The sequence below is a fragment of the Tyto alba genome, unplaced genomic scaffold (assembly GCF_018691265.1).
Source record: "Tyto alba isolate M040663 unplaced genomic scaffold, T.alba_DEE_v4.0 Super-Scaffold_48, whole genome shotgun sequence".
Classification (NCBI taxonomy): domain Eukaryota; kingdom Metazoa; phylum Chordata; class Aves; order Strigiformes; family Tytonidae; genus Tyto; species Tyto alba.
Window position 1 is genome coordinate 16571545 of NW_024881324.1, and position 20543 is coordinate 16592087.

Consider the following 20543-nt stretch of genomic DNA (forward strand, 5'->3'; position numbering starts at 1 on the left):
AGGAAAATTCAGGCAGAAACAGACAGTATGGGAGCACCTGAAAATAAGGTAAAGATAAGAAGTGTTGATGCCTCAAAAATGTGTCCTGGTGGCAGGGACAAGGATGCTCACACAGGAGGTGGAGGTCCCAGTTAGAATCCTCTTTTCTTCCTGAGGAGATCAATCTTGTTTCCAAAAAGCCCTGTCTGCCAAGATGCTAAAGGGTTCCAGTGGGTGCTAAAGGGTTCCAGTGGGAGCAGGGGACATGGTCAGCCTTTCTTGTGGGTTCCTGTTCCAGTTTTTATCAGTAATCCATCCTTCCTAGAAGTGGGGTTTTTCATCTCCTCTCAGTGAGTGTCTTAAGCACAGGTTCACAATCCATGTGTGCTGAATGCTGGGATTTTAATCTCCTCCCTGCCTAGAGAATAGTTTAATTTCAAAATATTATGAGGTACCTCTGACCTCTTCCTGCAGGAGCTCTTCCACTTTGTATGAAATACTCAAGTATTATTTGAAACAGGGAGTGGTAATGGCTTTTTTTTTTTTTTTTTTTTTTTCTTTCCTGAGATAATGGATAAAGGGAGGGTCAGCTTCCTCTGGTTGTAGTTTCATGAATTTGATTTCCTATCTAGATAAAACTACTTATTTGGTGAACATGGATATAGAAGCAATTAAAGCTGACACTGAACTTTTCAATAAATAAATTTTTCATCTCCCTTCCCTCTTCTTTTCACAGATCCCTGAATAGGGTCTCCGCAAAACCTGATTAGAAATAAATGGAGAATTCCATATTTAACGTGCAATTTACCAGTCTCGAAAAGAGATGACTAAAAGCATCTGACAAACCAGAATGACAGTATGGAAGGATCAGTCCGATATATACAACAAATCTTCACCAGATGAAGTAGACCTTACAGAGGACACTGCCATACTTCCCAAGGTGCAGTTAGAAGTTACAAGCAGTCCTGCTGTGGTTAAATGGTCACAACCCTTTACCTGTATAACCTGGAGGGCTTTAACGCTGAAAACTAGCACAACTGGATCCCCTTAGCTGACAGAGAACCTGAGCAAGACAAACTTTGTACCAGGAAAGAAATGGCCCAATTCTCAGGGTTGCCCAGTGGGACATACTCCTTTTTGTTACACGAATGGCTTTCAAAACATGTGGCTTTATTCATACATAGAGATTTGAGTGTCATGTGTGGAACTACCATGCACAGCCTCAGCTCATTCAGGCTACAGTGAGATGACTGCTGTTCCCATCCAACACATTTGCTTTTCCTATTCAACCCTTTCTTTTTGAAGACCTACCACCAGGCTGGGCCAAGGACATGGGCAGGAAAATAGAGAAGAAGGAGGATGCCAAAGCAACTGGAAGTCAAAGGTGTGAAGATCATTATTGTAGCAGTGGAGTCCTTCTTGGCCCATCATAACCCGTGTCTTTTCTGCTCTGGTCAATAGTGCACCCAGCCAATTCTGCAGCCATGAGATGTGTATTAGTTTAAGCAACATCAGCAGAAGTTTCACATGCTCATGCATGGCAGGAGTATATACTATGGGTCTCAAAACACCCATTGAATTCAGTGGTGGATTCAGTACTTGTCTACTGCCAGAACAGCTTATTTCTTCAGAAGTGGTAACACTCCATTGGCATACAAAAGCTCACGCCGTCACAATAAAATTACTAAATTCTGACTGGAGTTCTTGAAATTATAAAACTAAAACTCACTCAGCTTTTAGTACATGGGAATAAGGAATGAAGACTGGAATGGGAATGGTTTTCTTGTGCTGGGGGAGATGATAGTCCAACATTACTGGAGATGCTGTGCAGCAGCACAGTATGAACTGTGCAGCCTGTGGCAGCAGGTACAAACAGATGATCTGAAATTTTCTCCTTCTGCCCTTAATTCCACCTGGTAAATCAGTGACTACTGCAGGCAGAGCACTTGTCATCAAGGATTTAGCTAGATCTACAAACATATTACCCATTACTGCAGAGTCATTATGGTCTACCAGTTGCATATTTATGCATTGTAAAAATTGTAATAAAATATATTTACCTAACCAAGCAACACTTCTTGTCCATATGGCAAAGAATATGCAATGCAAAGATGCCTAAACATATATTAATAGGCCATTATATCTCATGATTTCACATGTGAAGAAAACTGTGAGAAACATTGCATGTACACTAAAAAGCTAAGTTATAAAAAGAGCAGTTGAATCATAGAAACACTTAATAACTATAAAACCTAACTGCACTAGGAAAGGACTTAATCACCTAGTTAGAAAAAGTGAGTAAATAAAACAAGCATGCAAGGCCACCACACTTTTGATGTTCCTCAGTTCAGACACCCTCAGTTTGCTTTGGACTCCTTCATCAGCAATCATGGCTTTTCCTCCTGATCCACTCATGTGCCAATGCCTCAACACTGCTGCCTACACGCCCCCCCCCATCAGATTTGTCTTCCACGGGTGCGTTCATGCCTCTTTTCCACACTGGTCCTGCGGGGAGTGCAAGCAGGTTGCCTTCTCCTGCGAACCAAGCATGCTGCAAAACACAGACGAGAGGAGAGGCAACCCATGGAAACCTTTCCTTGCCGTCCTGCCCCTGGTGCCGAGACGGGCGCCGAGAGGAGTGCCATGCAGGTAGGATTTAGCAAGAGCCGCTGACGAGGCAGCGCTGGGCTCTGTGCCGGCTGGGTAACCCATCACCCTGCCTCCTCTGGGCAGCCTGAAAGCGAAGGCAGGGAGAAAGAAAGGAGAGGTCATCACTGGGGTGAGTATCAGCCTCACAGACAGGGAGCTCTGAAGGAGCCGTAACTCTTCAGGAGGGGCTCGACATTTCTTGGGGTTAGTGGGCTGAGATAAGTGGGCACAAGACTGCAAGCAGTGGTCTTATCTGTAACTGTAAATTCTGACTTTCTGTTGTCCATGATAGAAGCAGGATTAGCACTAGTTATTTTGTTCGGGAAATCTGTCTAGAATAATGAAAAGGAAAGTTTTGCTTTCTTTCAAAGAAGATTTCATTGTGGGTTTAGAAATTCTCTCCCTCCTTCCCCCCATTTTGATATCTTTTGCTATCAACATCAGTTGACTTTTTGACTTTTGACCCTTTTTTTTTTTTTTTTTGTCAGTTGAGTGGATTTAAAGGACAACTTTCTTAATGTTTGGCTACTGATAATCATAACATTACAAAAAGTTACAGGCATATATAGAAATTTACCAACATTTATGTACAGTAGATGGATTGAGCAGTATGTACCTGATGTCAGTACATATCTGGTATGATTGCTGCCATAAAATTTTAAAACTCCTTCTCCAGACATACATGAACATCTAGTAAAACTGTATTAATAATAACAAAAGTCAAGCTTATTGACACATTTGCTCCATAGAAACTGTTTTCTTTCATCAACAAATGAGTGAAAAATTACATTAGAGTTTTCATTCAACATCTATTTCATTCCAGCACACATGCTTAACTTTAGGGACTAGTACACATAAACAAGAGTTGGAGAAAGGTGACCGTAAATACATTCTTAAATGCTTCACTGTAGGGCATAGAAGCTTGCAGGGTCAAATCTCTCCCATATGTTGTTCCATTTTAGTGCACAATTTAGTCCCAGGCTATTTAAATGGAGACTATACTTCCTTATCAGTACACTAGATATGCTTAGGCAGAAATATGGTTACAGTTTCATAACCTAGAAACAGAGCTGAACTTCCAGCATTTGTGTAAGATTGTAGAATAAATATCTTATAGCAGGGAGTCTAAGCACAATACTCTATGCCTCTCTGCATAGCCTGCGGTACAGAGTACTAGCAGTTTCACAGCTGCCATTTTAGAGACAGCTTCTTCTACCCTAATTAGCATTTATGGATCTTCAAGCAGCAATTAAAAAAAAAACTGCCTGGGTTTTATTGGTTTATAAATAATTCTAAGGCATGCTTTATTATTGTTTGTGGGACACCGGAGTGAAAAATGTGTACAGTTCAAATGCAAATATTGATCTAATTTCTTGCATTGTAGGATAATTAAGCTACAGAGAATATTTAAATAGAGAAATAGTGAATCAGAACCTTCCTTCAGTGGGAAAAGACATGTTTATGCTAATGCTGTCCCCACTTTTTAAAGGTTGCTCCTAGGAATGCAGTCTGCTTTCAAATTTTAGCAATGAATGTTAAAGAAATTGTGCTTTATAGCAGGAGAGGGGCTACTGTCATGTAATGGGAACCAAGTTACTATGGGCATAAGGGAATATTGCACACATAAAATGTAACAAGGACTGTTAGTCATATAAATTACTATACAAAGGAAACTTTACTACCTTTCTTACAGTTATGATGCCAACTTGGTAATTAGGATCAGTGTTAATATCAAAGACATCCAGTCCATCTCCATCCACAAGGCTGTATTTCATCTCCGCATTAATGCCTTCATCCAGGTCTTTAGCAACCACACGGCCCACAGTAGAGCTGACGGGAGCAGACTCCAGCACACTCATCTGATAATGCTCTGGAACAAGCAGCAGGGAAGAAGAGGAAAGCAAAAAAAAAAGGCTGTGAAAAGGAACCAAAAACAGCACAGCGACGCAAGAAGTAGAGCAGGGCAGGCCACAATACTGCATTGACTGCAGAGAGTCTCTAGTACCTTTCCCAAAGCTGCAACAGCGGTGTGATTTCCTTTAAAAAGCCACAGCCCAACTGAATTACCTGGGAAAGTTTTATTTAGGTGTTTGTCATATCAACAGGTTTGTTCAACGGTTTCTTCCCAAAACAGCAATATACTTGAAAATGGGAACTTCAACTAGAAAAATAGGGCAATTAACACCAGTGCTGTTGCAGCCATGATATAAAGCAGGATATGAAACAGATTTAATAGGACAGGCATCTTTTATTAGATCAGCTTGTACAGCAGGAATAAACACACAAGTTTTGAGCACCACAAATCCTTTCTCAAGTCCGTACAAACTTCTTTTCAGCTCTGAACAAGGCTTTCGGAGATCAGAAGCTTGCCTGTTTCTTCCAAATTTACCAGTTACTCAATTAAAATATACTACTTCTCCCTACAAACCCTGTCTTGAGCACATTTGGTGCATCACTAATTTGCTTAGCAGCAAGCCTGGGGAAAGAGAGAGCTGCTATTTTAAAAATGTGTTTTAAAAATATACATGTTGTATCTAAAATAATTCTCTGCCATCATATTTGACATTCAAGCCTTCCTCGCTGCACTCTCTCTGTTGATTCCACCAATTATTGAGCTTTACAAGACAGAAAAACACCAAGGACAGGGTTTGATCTATTCTTATTTTCCTTAATCGAGAGTTTGGTATCAAACAGTTACAATCCATGTCACTTTCAAAACAAGACTGGCAATAGCGTGTTCAAGTTGCTCTGACAGAAGAAAAGTGAAAGTTGAGGTTTCTTGCTGATCTTAGTGGAATGCTTTGATTTAGCAGTGCAACATGCACAGATGGAGAAGAAGAATAGTAACAAAAAGAACTGCAGGAGTTTTCATTTCTCAGCTAGATGAGAAAAATGGTAAAACCAAAATGGCTTGAGACTGATCTACACCACCAAAAGAATCAGCTTTCTGTTTTTTAAAAAAAAGTATATCCCTTGAAAGATGTAGTTCAATCAAACATGAAGAGTTTCTTTCAAATTTTTAACAGTAATATAGAATTATATAGATAAATTTGATGTAAAAATAGCTGAAAAAGAGCAAAACATTGCAGATCTTGATTTGAGATTCACTTTTGTAAACAGAAAGTAACATTTCTGATAAGAGTGGAGTTGCTTACTTTTGCATGCCATCAACTGTGTCTGTTACATATCTTAGGGTGCAACTGCATGTTGCCAAGGTTTAGGTGAACCTTTCCTGGAGAGCAGGCTGTACGACAGCGCACTCCACACTGGCAGCACAGCTACCAGATGCTCTCCTGCAGTGGCCTGGCTGGAGTGTTGAATGAATTCTCTTTCAACTTCCAGCACCGCCACATGTCCCTGATTTGACATATATCCTTTTGGAGATAGGATGAAAAGAGATTCAAGGCAGCAATTAGCAGCCAAAGGCAATGGCCATGAGCAGTCTAGGAACACAAAATATCTTTCTTTCCTTTTCCTGTAAATTAATGTCTCACCCTTTAAAAAAAGTGTTGTCTTTGATGATTTTAGAGGTCAAAAACCTTTTCTGAAAGACAAGGTGGTGAATTCCGTTTTGATATTTTTCTGAAGGAAAGTCCCTTCATTGATCTGAAATTCTGCCCATCTCTAATTGTCACTATCCTGAGTTTGAAAATGACTGTAATGAGAGCAAAGAGCAGCTGTACAACTCAGTCACCCCTTTTTGCCCATCCTGGCGCAGCTGGTACTCACTCTGTGGAAATCTGGGTGGATTGTCGTTGACATCAGAGAGGGTGATGTTGACTGTGGTTGTTCCAGCTAATCCTCCCAGCTGTCCACCCATATCCTTGGCCTGGATAATCACTTCGTAATATTCTTTTGCTTCTCGGTCCATGTTCATTAGAGCTGTTCTAATTAAGCCTGAAGTTGAGAGGGGGCAGGGAAAGGGGTTTTGTGAACAAAAGAAATGGCAGTTAGACAGTGCACAAACAGTGCGGAGTGCTCTTGGTCCTGCGTCGCATTCCCTGTGTCAAGAATGAGACCAGACTCTGAACTCAGTCTCACCCTTCCTGGCAGAACAAAACTCACCCAAATTAAATCTAGGTTAGCAGAGGGTGCAAATTCTGAAGAAGCCCAGTTGAAAAATGCATCAGCTCTAGGGTAGGCTGTCTGTTCAAAATTAAAATGTTGCCTTCTAAGGGAGCTGGAAAAGCATTTCGGTAACAGAGTGCGCTACGCTGAATTAAGGCCCTGCTCAGGCTAAATATGCCCACAGAAAAGGTGGAAGTGATTAGTTAAAAGCTATATCAGAACAGATGAGTTTTCCCGTGTCCCTACCCATGGAGTCCTGGAGGCAACCTGACATAAGCCCACGGGCTTTGCTTGGGTCCTTTGGGACCCAGGCCGGGGGCTGCAAGAGCAGAATCTGGGGAGACACCGCTGGCTCGGGCGGGTTGCTCCTGCTCCGGGAGGGGCGGCGGGACCCGAAGGGGTGGTCACCCTGTTCCCCAAACCCTGTCGAGTGTCCCTTTCCTTCGGGGTAACACTACTGCAAGAGGACATGAGGTGGCAGCAGCACTTTTCTGACGGTGGCTGCGAGAAGCCAGCCCGGGCAGCGCTGCCGAGGCCCTTGCTGCGCTCCAATGCAGACACTTGGCCGCATGAGGGTCTCAGAGCAGGAGGGCGGCGGTGGCTGGGGATGCAGCCCAGGGGATGTTACCCTTTCCAGGGCACTAGCAGCCCTTGGCAGACACAGGCTGTGACACATTTTGGGGTGCCCTCCTGTGCGGGGACAAACACGTGGCAGGTCCCGGCACTATCCCAGTTGCACGGCTCAAGATGCAGTACTTGCACATCAGGACACTATTAACATGAGTGATCTGCATGTAGTCTTTATTTTTAGCAGAAAGACAATGTATGGGTTTAATAAAAAAAGCAGTAAAAAGATATTGCATTGGCAATTATCACTGTATGTAGAAAGGAAGAAATATTGTACTGAACAATTCACAGTGCGCTATTTTAATCTTGCTACATGGAGTCCTTAAGAGTCTCATCCTGCAAAGTTGAATGACTCCCGTTAAATGCTGTAGCTCCTCAACTCCCATGGATATAAATAAGATATGAAAATGCTTAGCATTTTGGGAAGTATTTTCTCCATATATGAATACTTTGTAGGGAATTTCCAGTCTTGGCTTGTCCTTAATACAGAGCAAACTAGATCTAAAAAAAGATGACAGTGCCTAAAAGCCAGGCTCTGCCATGCCTGTGTTTGGGGCCTCTGGTCCCTAGAGGAGGGCCAGTCGAGGACACCAGGACTCAGAGCCAGGTCGGGGTTTGTGCTTCTCCAAATGGGATGCAGAGGAGCAGCCACGCTGAGCAGGGAGCCTCCGATGCTGCTCACACAACTGGTCAGCAAGGAAATGCTGAGGATGGTGATGAACCTTAAAACCTTCCTCAGTTATGCGAAATGCTCAGATCCTCAGATCTTTCAAAATAAAGGCACTGGTACTATTTCTTTCACCAAAGTGAGTGAGGTCCACTCTCTCAAAAAACAGCAGTAAAGAGCAGAGGTGATGTCCTTTCTTTTTATAAGAGCCAGATGGTTTCTTGGGAATGGGGAGACTCAGGGTCCTTTGCCTACTCTGCCTGAGGGGATTTAAATCCATGTTTTTTGCCTTCTAGGGGAATATGATTATGGACAGGCTGTGAAAGTATTCTGGAAAAAGGGAAGAGGAGGCTCTCAGCTTTCCTTTGAAGTTGTGCCTTTGCATATACATTTGATCAGCACCTGTGTGGCCAGTGACAGAACAGGAACAGGAGCGTGCTTCTGGAACCCAGAGGTTGTGTTGGGACATGAAGGATAAGGACCACAAATGCTTCTAGCAGATGGGTGTATTAAAAAGGATTGCCCACTATTGGGTACTTTAATCACTACCCATCAATATAAAGGATCTGATGACTGTTTATGCTCTAGCTCTGTTTTAGAAGAACGTGAGAGCAGCAACTGCATTTTGTGGGTTACCATATCCTGCAGGTGGGTTTGCACCGGGTGAGCCGGTTAGAGTCCCATGCCTGTGATGGGGGAATGGTTTCTGGCTCAGAACTGCACTTAGCCTAAAAGGGTGCCCTGTTGCCCACTTATAAAGGCTGAGGCAGCTCTGGACATGTCCAGAGATGCAGGTCTAATGGACTGGGAAATTAGGAAGCAGAGAAAAAGACCTTTTCTGGCTTTAATGCCAATCAAGCACATGATTTTGGACTTAAAGGCCTATCTTCTATCTAAGTTGCACTCTAGCGGTCAAATCAGTCTTGGATTTGACACTGAATATTGCTGCTTTGCTTTCTTAGAAGTAATTTAGTACTTAGTAAATCTATGATTATGCCCTTATTTGTCTGTGGTCGGTAACCTGATTACAAAATGAAAATTACTGCTTTATTTATATTGTCAAGAGCTGAGGAAATAGTATGCCACTTCCAAGTTTGTCTTTGGCTAGACCACCTACTCCATAAACTGCTAACTGTCAGAAGTAGATCATGCAGTGTTTTCTCTATTTTGTCCCCAGGGGCTCAGCAGTGACTATCGTCTCATGAGTTTCTGACCTTAGTACTACAGATGCCCTTTAGAAACTGTCAAAACCTGTCAGATTCCTCTTCTGGATATAAGCTTTGGATATACATAGAAGAGAGAGAAAAAGCAAGCAAAACAGAGAGGGTGTCCTATAGATAGATTTAAGGTTATTAACAAGAACACCCTTAGGTAAAACTACTCCAGCTAACTGCATCCTTCAACTTGCACTTTCCAGTCCTGCTTGGTTCACAGATTGCTTTTTTTCCGCTAAGCCTCCTTACCAACTAGATCTGCTGAAGACATAGTTGCAATGATAGAAGCCAACAAAAATATTTACAGCACCTAACCCATCCAGCCCCTGAACTGCACAATATGGTCATTCAGATGAATATCACTGCAGAAAGCACGTCCTTCTTCTGGAGCTTGTTACCACAGCCTTGCTTTAACCCTCACACAGTGCTACTCTGTCTTGGCTCCAAGCCATAGAAATATATTTTTCTGACTGCAGTCATGATGCACTGCCTTTTATTTCTGCTTGAAACTTTTTCTTTCAGTTTTCACATGGCCTCATTCCCTGATGAAATAACATACCTGTCCGAGAGTCCACAGAGAAATATGGTTGTCCTTGGAGAATACTGTACACTACTCTTGCGCTGTTCCCATAGGTTGGGTCATCAGCATCTGTTGCTGTCACCTGGATAACAGAGGTGCCTGACAAAAAAACCCATCAGGTAAGACCTTGTGGGATAAAGAACTAGCATGAAAAGTACACAGTTCAAAATAAATTGAAATGCCTAACAAGAGCTTTCTCACACTGAATTTTTTCATTTGATGGTCATAGCGCTTGTACTTATTTCTCATATTTGTTTCTCATTTGCACTAAACGAATTAATAGGCATAAATTCATCATGCGTCTGTAAGAAGATATAAGATCAAATAAGATCTATATCTATGCTGACACAAATCATGAACTGCTGTAGCAGTCCCGTGAATTCTGTATGTTGACTAAGGGATGGAAGTTGTACAAAAATAATGAGCATGAAGGGCTGTATCTCTGAGATAATCTCTCTGAAGGATTGCAGTTTACATTGAATGGCCTGAGAGATTATACCCTGCTGAAGTGCATTTTGGAACCCACACAGATGTACATATATTTCTTTTCTTCAATTGGTTTGCAAGGTCTGCTTCCTCTGAAGTTAATAATGGCTTACAGGTGATGTAATTTATCACGAACAAGGAGAAGGTAAGGCATAACTGTTTCAAATATATGTGAGTTTTGACTCCTTAAAATGTCAGACAATGCCCTTATGAATGTACCTAGCCTTCTACATAATGTTCTGTGTTAGAAACAAATCCACTGTTACTAGATATGCACTGGAAAATAAATACGAATTCAAGCTAGTCATTACCATTAAGAAACATTATTTCTGAATGGAACTTTGGTATTTGGTGCTTGTCTCTAGCTTTACGTCAACATAATATTGAAGAATAAGTTGAAGCATATCTGTAACTTCAGGACATGAGATTTATATGGTATTATTATCCCTGTAAAGATGTCACAGAGCCAAAAAGCAGCAACTCCAAAAGAAAGGAAAAAGTTCAGAAAAACAGTATTTTATGTGACTACTGGATTTCTTATATGAAAATGTTTTTTCCTGACTTGTGTAGGTAGGAAGGCTGACATTTGTCTTCTGCATTGCAATAATAGGACTTTGACATGATCCCGTTCTCTAAATGTGGAGAGCAAACAGTCCCAGAATTTTGGGATCCACTGAACTGTGTTTAGTGCAGGTTCACATGGATTAGAAGGAGCAAAGCTGCTAATAATTATTGTCATGTCTCCATGATTTTAAGGGCTCCTGTGCAGTATTTCAGCTCTCAATATGAACCAGAATATGTTCCTAAAACTGTGTTATGTTCTGGATGGTAATGGTTGTCTAATGGTCATTACTACTGCTACCATCCGATGGCAGGGGAGAAGGGGCACTATGTTACTGCAAATTGTCTGAGGATGGCATGTTCAAATTACATCTTTTTTCAGGTTTCTTGCTTCTCATAGCATGTTTTCTTTCAGAGGGGCCCAGTTGAAGGTGGTGTAAAGCCTGCCATCCCTCTTCTGCAGCAATCAGGCACCCTGGGTGGAGCTCTCCTGTCCTGCAGCTCCTGCACAAGGGGCAAAAGCTGAGTCTAAGGAGTCAGGGAATTTATGTTTTGGTGACCATCTGCAATTTGCTTATAGGGGGAAAGAGACTCTACAAAATCTGCCTTACCCACAGGTGACATTTCTGGAACAGAGGCTACGTAAGGTCCATCCAGGAACTTGGGTTCATTGTCATTGATGTCTTGAATTTTGATGATGAACTCCGACTCTGGTTCCATTGGCCGGCCCGTTCGCCTGTCCAGAGCCTGTGCTCTGAGGGTGTACTGAGACCTTTCTTCCCGGTCCAGTCGTTGAATGGCATGAATGTCCCCTGTTGTATCATCAATTGTAAACACAATGCCAGCTCCTTCTCCTGAGAGGATGTATTTGATTGAACCATCTCCCCTGTCCATGTCAGAGTGGAGCTGCAGAAAGGAACAGGATTCAGTTAGACCATGAGCTGGGCAGGCAGCTGCTGGGAAACACTAAGCACATGAGCATCCCAAGCATTTTGGTTTCAATGTTGGGACTCACAAGCTGCTTTTAATGAACTTGTTTTGCTGAATGAGGCAAATACTCAGTGAAGTCTGTATCACAGATTTGGAATTAAAACTTCTCTCCTGTCTTTCCATTTCTGCACCCACAGCTGTGACAGAAGAAAAGGCAAACACACCCAAACAGGAACAGGCTCTGTGCTTTTTTGAAATTTCACTCAACACAATAATTATCTTTTGTCTGGTTGCAATGGCCATTGAGAAGGACTCACTGACAGGCTTGGGATAAGGTGAGGACAGCAAAGCTGCAGACCATGCTTGCTCACATGGCTTAAAGAGGAGCCAGATATTCCAGGGGTAGCATAGTGTTGGGGCAGATAAGACAAATCTCTTTGGGATCAAGGGGAAAGCAAGATGGGAGAGCTACTCAGTGTCTGTCATGATTCAAAAATCTTTTTTTTACATTAAAATCTTAGTAATAAAAATTAGGCTGGATCCTTACATCTTCAGGAAAGAATTATTGTCAAACAGCAGGTAAGGTAAGCAGTGAGGAGCATTTGATTGTGTCCATGGCAGGCTATAGAGATGAGAGGCATCCCAGATTTTCTAGGGCATTAGCAAATGGATTTATTGCATGACTGCTAATTAGTTCTGAGCAGCCACAGATAGCTGTGAATGCAACAGAACAGAAGAAAAGTAAATGCAGTGCTAATTATCATCTAAAACAGAAACAAATCATCCTGGGGACTACCATTCTGTTAAACACCTGGTTCCCAAGAAATACTGGAATGACTATCAAAAGACAAACAAATCACTTAATTTCACTTACACTATGAAGATGCTCAACAGCCATACTTTTGAGGAATAGAGCATAAAGACCAATGCCCAGAGATGGTATTGGTTCAGTCTCAAAAGACAGGAAGGCAACAGACTTGAGCTGCAGTAATCAAAATGGGATCTTCAAGAATGATTCAGATGTGAATGCTATTTTCCAGTGTGATTATCATTTTGAGAGATGAATAAAGAATAGGTAAATAATAAAAAAAAAAAGTGGTCAAAGTGGGCTGGATTCAGTTAAGCACATTTTAAAATGCATATATGAACTAATTATCTCAAGAAGTATGGTCAGAATTAAGTGTGTGTTTAATGCTTTGGTGAGCTCAAAGGACATATGGGAATAATTGTGGAGGATGGATCCAAATATAGGTAAATATTTGTACTGGAGAGAAAAATCTTGGAATAATAAACTGATTATACAAACACAGAATTTGTAGGATTTGAAGAAAGAATCCAAATAGAAATGGATAATTTGTGTGGAAAAGCAGAAGTCAAATTGGATGCATTACATTACAGGCTAGTCTCTCAAGAAAGAAAGAGGAAATCACATCTCTGAGCTATTTAAAAACACACTGAAAACTATACAATAACTTATCACATAGGAAGAAGTTTTATAGGGATATGGACAAATTGGCTTATCTGACCTAAGCATTTCTGATGCCAGTGAACCATCTCTTGGGATGTTTTAGGGTGCATGGTCCCATTGACTTATGGGCTGAAAGACCATTTACCCTGGTGAAGGGTCTGGTTGGAAGATGCTCACTCTCTGGAGGTTATTTACTTTACTAACCTCTTGGAGTGCACTACGTGACCTACACAAAACTTGGGCCTACTCCTGATTTTAGAGTAAGACTGATTTCAGCTGAGGTGGGATCTATATGGTTTCCTATGGTATGTCCCACCCTGCAGACAGGTCTGTATGTAGGTGGCTCATCGACTCCTAATGACTGCCAGGACACCGAGTGGTAAGGGCAGCAACACTGCAAGAGCTGAAGGTGCAGATTTCAACAACTACCCTGTCAGGTCACTGATATTTCATTTCATTGCTTTGCTACTGGTCTCTGCGGTGGCCATGACATCTGAGAGACATTGGTCTTTTGGAAGAATGCTGGCAGCTCTCAGGTGATGTATCACCTAAATGGAGGAAAAACAAGCCCAGAAAAAATTTGCAGTGGCAAACAGTTAAATTTAGATGACTGCCATGTATATTAATTCACATACAGGCGCCAGGACTGCAAACTGGCGTATCTTCAGGAAACACCATCTTGTGATTAATTTAAAAAAAGACAGTAGCTGTCATTATTTACCCTAAATACCCATAACTCAGAGGTTATCAGTGTAAGAGCTAGTAAACAGGATGCCTCCAGAAGGAGGACACTATTATAGATTTTTGAATTGATTCAGAACCACTAAGCTACATCTCGGACATTTGTTTTAGCGCATCAGTGCATCAGTGAGAGAATGCAGCTGCTGAGACAGATACAGATGTTAGACCTGCTTGGGGAATTAGAGCTAGGCCTGGTGGAAGAAAATGTGGTTTGGAATATCAACAAGTCCTCATTAAATAAGAAAAAGAAAGAAAAAGTCAAAGGCAAAGGCAAAGAAAAGGGAAAAAGAAAGAGAAAGAAGAAAAAGAAATAGAAAAAAAGGAAAAAGGAAAAAGCAAAGAAGGAAAGGAAAAGGAAAAGGAAAAGGAAAAGGAAAAAGAAAAGGAAAAGGAAAAGGAAAAGGAAAAGGAAAAGGAAAAGGAAAAGGAAAAGGAAAAGGAAAAGGAAAAGGAAAAGGAAAAGGAAAAGGAAAAGGAAAAGGAAAAGGAAAAGGAAAAGGAAAAGGAAAAGGAAAAGGAAAAGAAGAAAGCATAATTTAAAATAGCAGAAGGTATTCGGGAAAGTTCAAAAGGCTTATAAGATATGGAATCAAACTCATAGGTTAAACTACACCTTCTGTCCAAAGCCCTATTCAGAATGAATGCAGTTGTGTAGGGAGCAAACAAGGAATGAACATGGCACACTAATATGAATTTGGGAGTACAAGAGGATCTCTGTCTAACTGTGATTTGTTAAAGACATTTGGTCTCAACCAAGGCTAGGCAGTAAGAAATGCTAGCAGCACTTTTGCAGCTATTCATATAATCTCCTCTTTCTAGACAAAGCAAAAAAAGAGCATAAAAGACACAGTATTTCCAGACTGCAAGAAATCTGAAAGAATTTGGTGTCTGAAGGGACTGAAGCTCATGCCATTGCTCACATCAAACCCTGTATCAGGATGCTGCAGTTTGGGGTGTATGTAGGAGTCACTGTGTTGGAAAGGTGATCCAATTTTAAGTTGGCTTTGATTTATGGGTGGTGCAATAAATTATGCTGCCATGTGGCTGACAGAAAAGTAGGAGTAATTAATTTGTACTTTCTCATCCATATTAAGGAATGGACTATGGGAGAAATAAAGCCGATAGCTCCTTAGAAATTGTTAACTGTGTCAACCTGGGTTCCTTCTTTTGATGGGGATAGTACAAAAGACTAAGGAGGCTACATCTGCATCTGAATGACACATTTTCTGGCAAAGGGCATGTGGAAGAGAGTGGTGCTATGGAGGGCAGCTCAAGGGAGGACTTGTACAGCTCTACTAACTGAGCTGTGACTCCATCCTTGACATGCTCTCCCTTCTCTACCTCCAGGGAAGTAGCACCTGTAGGAGATTTTTGTAAAGATGCATGAATGAGTTTGGTTGATTTGAAGTGATATTCTGTAGAAAGGATGCATTTTATTCACTCATTCAGCTGCTGTGGTTCAAATGCCTCTTTTCTTTGAAACAGGGTTAGTGAGTCTCTGACATGGCAAAGTGAAGTCTGTCCCCAGTTCAAATACTGATGCAGTTTAGGCTGCTGGATGAATGGGGAAAATACCTGCTGTAGCAAATGTGAAGGCTTTAGTTTCCCTAGTTCATCCTATTAGCCAATAATGGCTACTTCTAGGAAAGTTGAAGCATTGTATTTATCTGTGACAGGACCAGGAACCCTCTGAAGCTAAAATACTTTAAATTAGCATCATGAGCCCTGGAGAAAAGCAAAAATTGTACTGACTTCACCTCAGACAGTTTCTTTTCATTTCCCTGTCCAGAAGATATTTTGCACCTTGCCTTACAGTTACGTAGGAAAGTGCATTTTTCATAGCAGCCTTGAAAATCATATTAGGCAAGCCTGGACCTATGGTTCAAGTCAAGGTGGATTTTGGGTTCCTCCAGTCATACACAGCTTACTAGAAACATCTGTGCAAGAGCACCATAAGACCCTCTCTCTTATGGGAGTATAAAGTAAATACAGCTGGATCTATGCCGTGCACTCTTTCTCCTTCTGACATGGCCTTGGAGAGACCAGATGGACAAAAGCAAGGCTTGGCTGGTAGGATGTTTCAGGGTACTGTGGATAGTATCAGTTAGAAGAGGCTCTGCCTGGCCAGGTGTGGGACCCAGGGCTGTTTGGAGGGCTGGTGCCAGCAGCGAGCAGTAGGCTGGGAGTCCTCTGCCCCACTCTGTGCAAGGCCTTCCAGAGCTGTTTTTGGTGATTTGGGCTGAAAAGTTTCTGGACTGCCAGAACAGTTAATTCAGCCCACAGTCTGTTTCCTGCTGACCCCTTTCCTAAGGATCCCTAAGACACAGGCAGCACGAATCCGGCGGGGTGACGAATCATGGGGGGCTGCAGCTTCTTCTGAGAGCCTGTGCCTTTGGCTGTAAAAGGTGAGACGAAGTCTTTACCTCATGGCGGCCCCCACTGCGTTCATCCCACTGCTTGGGTGGCTGGCTGCTCGCACCCAGTTCAGGGATGGGTGAAGATTAAATGTTTGACCCCCAGGGGCCCATTTTTGCAGCAGAGCTCCCTGGTGTCTGGTCTACATGGAGCAGCTCAGAGTTCAGAGGCCTTCAGAGAGATCCAGCCATGTCAGCTCAGCAGTGCATGGGGCTAATTGGCCCTGTTAACCATGGGAGCTAATTAGCCCTTGCTCACCCGCCATGCGAACACAGCTGTGGTGTAAGCGGTCCTGGAGAGAGCTCACTCACGGCAGCTTGGGCCTTTGTGCGATGGACACAGACCATGAAGTGCTGTCTCTGCTTTCCCCCGCTCAGGAGAGCTGAGCAGCAGCGAGCTCAAGAGCACTGCTGACTGTGCCAAGCTTTTGTGCTCCTGATGACACAATCAAGTCTAAAACAAAGATGAGTCGGTTTCTTCCAGTACTTGTTTTAGCTAAAATTCAGCTCACAGTGCACGTCTGGAGTAATTTCAGATGAAACCGAGTATGTGAAATAAAATGTTTGGCCCTTGTTCCAATGCTGGGAATTGCATGAAAACAAATATTAATTTCTTTAATCAACAGAGATATCAAGAACTGAAAAGCTAGGTGCAGAGATGAATGAAGACTAACGAGGTCTCATTTGGCAGCAATCACTAGTAATGCCATTGCTGTGGGAGGAAGGAGAGCACATCTTGCTGTCAGTCACACGGGGATAAATCAGGAGGAGGTCTTTTGAAGCCCGTGGCTTCATTTTGATTTATACTGGTGTGACTGAGGAAACAGTTTAGCTCTATGGGGTTGTAGAATGATAAATACAAGTCCTAACAAGTCCTAAATGGGCCTCCGGATATGTGATTCCTTTTTTTTTCCTTTTTTTTTTTTTTTTTTTTTTTCTCTGCAGATGGATAGTTCAGAAGGAAAGAAGAAGCCTTGATCATGTAAACATAAGCAATGAAATCTGCAGAAATTGTTTTCTGACATCCCTTCTTAGTTCTTAATTTTTCATATCTACCTATGTGTAGTCTGCACTCATCATAGTGGTATCTGATATTCTAGACATGTAAAATCTTAGCTGTATTGTTCAAACACTTCGGCACACTAACTCTCCCCCTCCCCACTTTTTCCAGATTTGTCACCTTGGAGTAGACTAGAGGCAAACTTGGTGCTGTCCATAACACTTTGAATAACAGGGTCAATACTTTAAACAACTCAGTCTTTCAAAACAGTCGGAAAACAATAGAAGGAGGATGGTTATAGTGAGGCGGATTGTGATGACAGACATCACTGGTCTGATTTCCATCAGCTTGTTCCTCAAGGAGCTACGGAAGAGTGAGGGCAAAATACTACCAAATAGATGGGTTGAGCTTTGGGATTGATTTTACACATATCTGCACTGATGTGTAGGTTGTCAGGGTATAAGGGATCCAAATGTAGGACCCTTCTTGGTTGGATTTAATGAGCTGTCCCTCTGCCCTTCTAAATCTGGAGGAACTTATCTGTAGTCCATAGAATTAACTTACTGTCATGCTGTGGTGAGCAAGAAGATATACTGACCCTAGAGATCTACAGAAAACAGAAAGTGAAATGTCAGTTTTCAAGAGAAAATGGCTATTTAATTTGATTGTGAATTTCAGCTTCCAGCTGACTTGATCATAGACAGAAACATGATCACAAACCCTTTCTTTCCTAATCCTCATATGTCAATATAACCTTGCTTTGTCTTGACATTGTAGGAGTCCCTGGAAAGATCACTGCAGATTTTCTAAAAGTACCTCAGTTACAGATGATGATTGATTCAGCAGATCTCTTTGAAATGGGCAAATATATTGACAGCCCCTTGAAACAGAAATACTCCCCAAACAAAGGTGACACTGGTCCAAAGCACTTGGGAGCAGAAGTGAAATTAATATGGATAAATTCACTGCCAGAAAGAAGGTAAAGACACTTAGGGAAACTTCCTGTGTTTCACCATGGTCTGTAGATACACAGATCTATACACTCTGTCAGATATCCTCCTGGTGCAGGTCTTACCTTCCCGACGTAGAGAGGGTCAGTTCCCGTGTACTCCTCCAGAACGAAGAACTGGTTCCACACCCAGCTCCGCTTGGTACGCTGATGCAGCTTGTCTGACAGGTTGTCTTCCTGCCCTTCAGTAAGGGGCCTGGCACTTCCTGACAGCACAGTTGTAGTAAGGTCCATCAGTCCCAAAAAATACAAGGAGATGCCAAGTCCAAGCAAGTTCTTTGCATTGCTCATTCTACCTGAAGTCCACATCCGTATACTAGGTCTGACTAAAAAGTCAAAACACAGTTTCTTATGCCAGTTGAGAAGAAAGTAGGTCCTGTGTGTAGTCCTTCAAAATGCCCAAGAAAGATCCTGGTTCTGAGAATGGCAGTTTCCTGTAAAGTTAAAGGAAATTTATAGAAGGATGTTTTTTGTCACCAAGGTAAGAGTTTCCTCAATAGGCAAATATGCTATAAAATATTTAACCTTCTATATAAAAATATAATATCAGGATGCACACCTTCTGAAACCAGGAATACTATTACCATATAAGCTGAAGAGCTGGAGCCTTAGATAGAAGAATCGCCAGGGTTTAGTCAATAAGTATGAGTTCTCTACATTGCTAACTTGGCTGTAGTGTTGCTTCATGGTAATGATAGGCATAAGTTAAGTGCATATTCTTTAGAAATATTTATGACCAGAAATCCTTAGAGAATATTTAAAAATAGTTCACACTGGAAAATTATAATAGCTGGTGAGCACTTTTTGGCAACTGTCTTTCTCTTTCTGTTTGGAAACTATGTTGTCATTACACACATGTGCATGCACACATGTTTACATAAATACAGATATTATTGCTATATTGCAAACCTTGAATATAATTTCTAGCAACTCCAGGTTATTTATAATTTTAATTATTCTTTCAACTGCCCTGTTGATTGAATTGAGGTTTCACACTCTGCCGCATCCACTCTGAGGAGACGACTGGTACTACAAATGCAACATTTCTAGAATTTGAATGGTCAGTTAATCATTTTATACCCCACAAAAGGTTTCGCAGTGCTGACGGTCACATGCTATTGTGTGGTATGTCCAAGCAAGTCAAGCTAACACATTTTTTCCTCCACAAGCCTGAGAGACCCGTTTAGGCAGAGGAATGCTGACCTCTATCAGAGGACACTTTCTCATCAGTCTAAGATCTTTTGTTGTCATGAAGTCAGTCTTGTTGGTGACCTCACTTCAGGCTATAGATTGTAGCAAACCTTTCCTTTAACATTTTGCTGAGTTTAATGACGTGGTGCTGCTTTCAGGTTACTCTGTCAAAATACTCGATACATTGTCAGTGGGCCTAGTATTTTTGCTGTTCTTTTCAAGAGCTCTTCTTTCTCTTTTCAGGACAGACTCATTAGGAAAGGTGTATGGGGCTCTAAGTCTTAAGCAAGTAGTTCACACTTCATTTTACTGCTGTTCTATACTTAACTATTTAGGCTTAATTAATTGTTTTATCCTGTGGAAATAAAATGAAGCAGGAGATGACTGTCAAATATTTATAATTGAAATCTTTGAAAGATTTCAAAATAATAAAAAATATTTTAAAGATTTGCGTGATAATGTTTTGAAGTGAAGACAGAGACAATGCAGTGTTTTCAGCTGAGAAGAAGAGAGTGTTTGAAAATTCCTCAGCATCCAAGCTGGTACAATTCTAGGACTGGGTACTGAAACAGAAATTCAGAATTTAATCCAAAAGTTGACTGAAATCTGAAAAAGGAAGCTTAAGTCTGGAATAGATGTCCAGTATTGGGGAATTAAAGACAAAATAACTATCTAAGACTGATTTCTACACAAAATAATGTTTCCAAGTGTAAATCCCAGAAGGAATATGACTACACAGTGCTGCTAGTCTATACAGTTGTGAAGTGTAACAAACAACTAAAAGGTCCTTTATGTTGAAAAGTTTACAACCTAAGGCTTGATAGATACAACAAATAAAGGAAAAGCTGTAAGCACAGAATATGGTAAATCTCTTCTAAGCAGAGCAATGTACAGAACTGCTGGTTGTTTGGACATTGGCTACGTAATGTGCTAGGGCTTGTACTCTGGAGAGCCAAAGA

The 20543-nt window shown here is 41.5% G+C and overlaps 1 protein-coding gene across 3 annotated transcripts in view; it reads right to left on the reverse strand.

The window, feature by feature from the left end:
• CDH20 (cadherin 20) overlaps positions 1-20543 on the reverse strand; it is a 114043-nt gene that overhangs the window by 18004 nt on the left and 75496 nt on the right. For all 3 annotated transcript variants that reach the window (XM_042806833.1, XM_042806832.1, XM_009971821.3), the window contains 5 exons: positions 18460-18827; positions 11443-11737; positions 9764-9883; positions 6358-6525; positions 4311-4498 (listed from right to left, as the gene is read on the reverse strand). In XM_042806833.1, coding sequence (XP_042662767.1) covers positions 4311-4498; positions 6358-6525; positions 9764-9883; positions 11443-11737; positions 18460-18702 — 1014 coding nt within the window. In that variant the 5' untranslated portion in view covers positions 18703-18827. The remainder of the gene's footprint in view (positions 1-4310; positions 4499-6357; positions 6526-9763; positions 9884-11442; positions 11738-18459; positions 18828-20543) is intronic.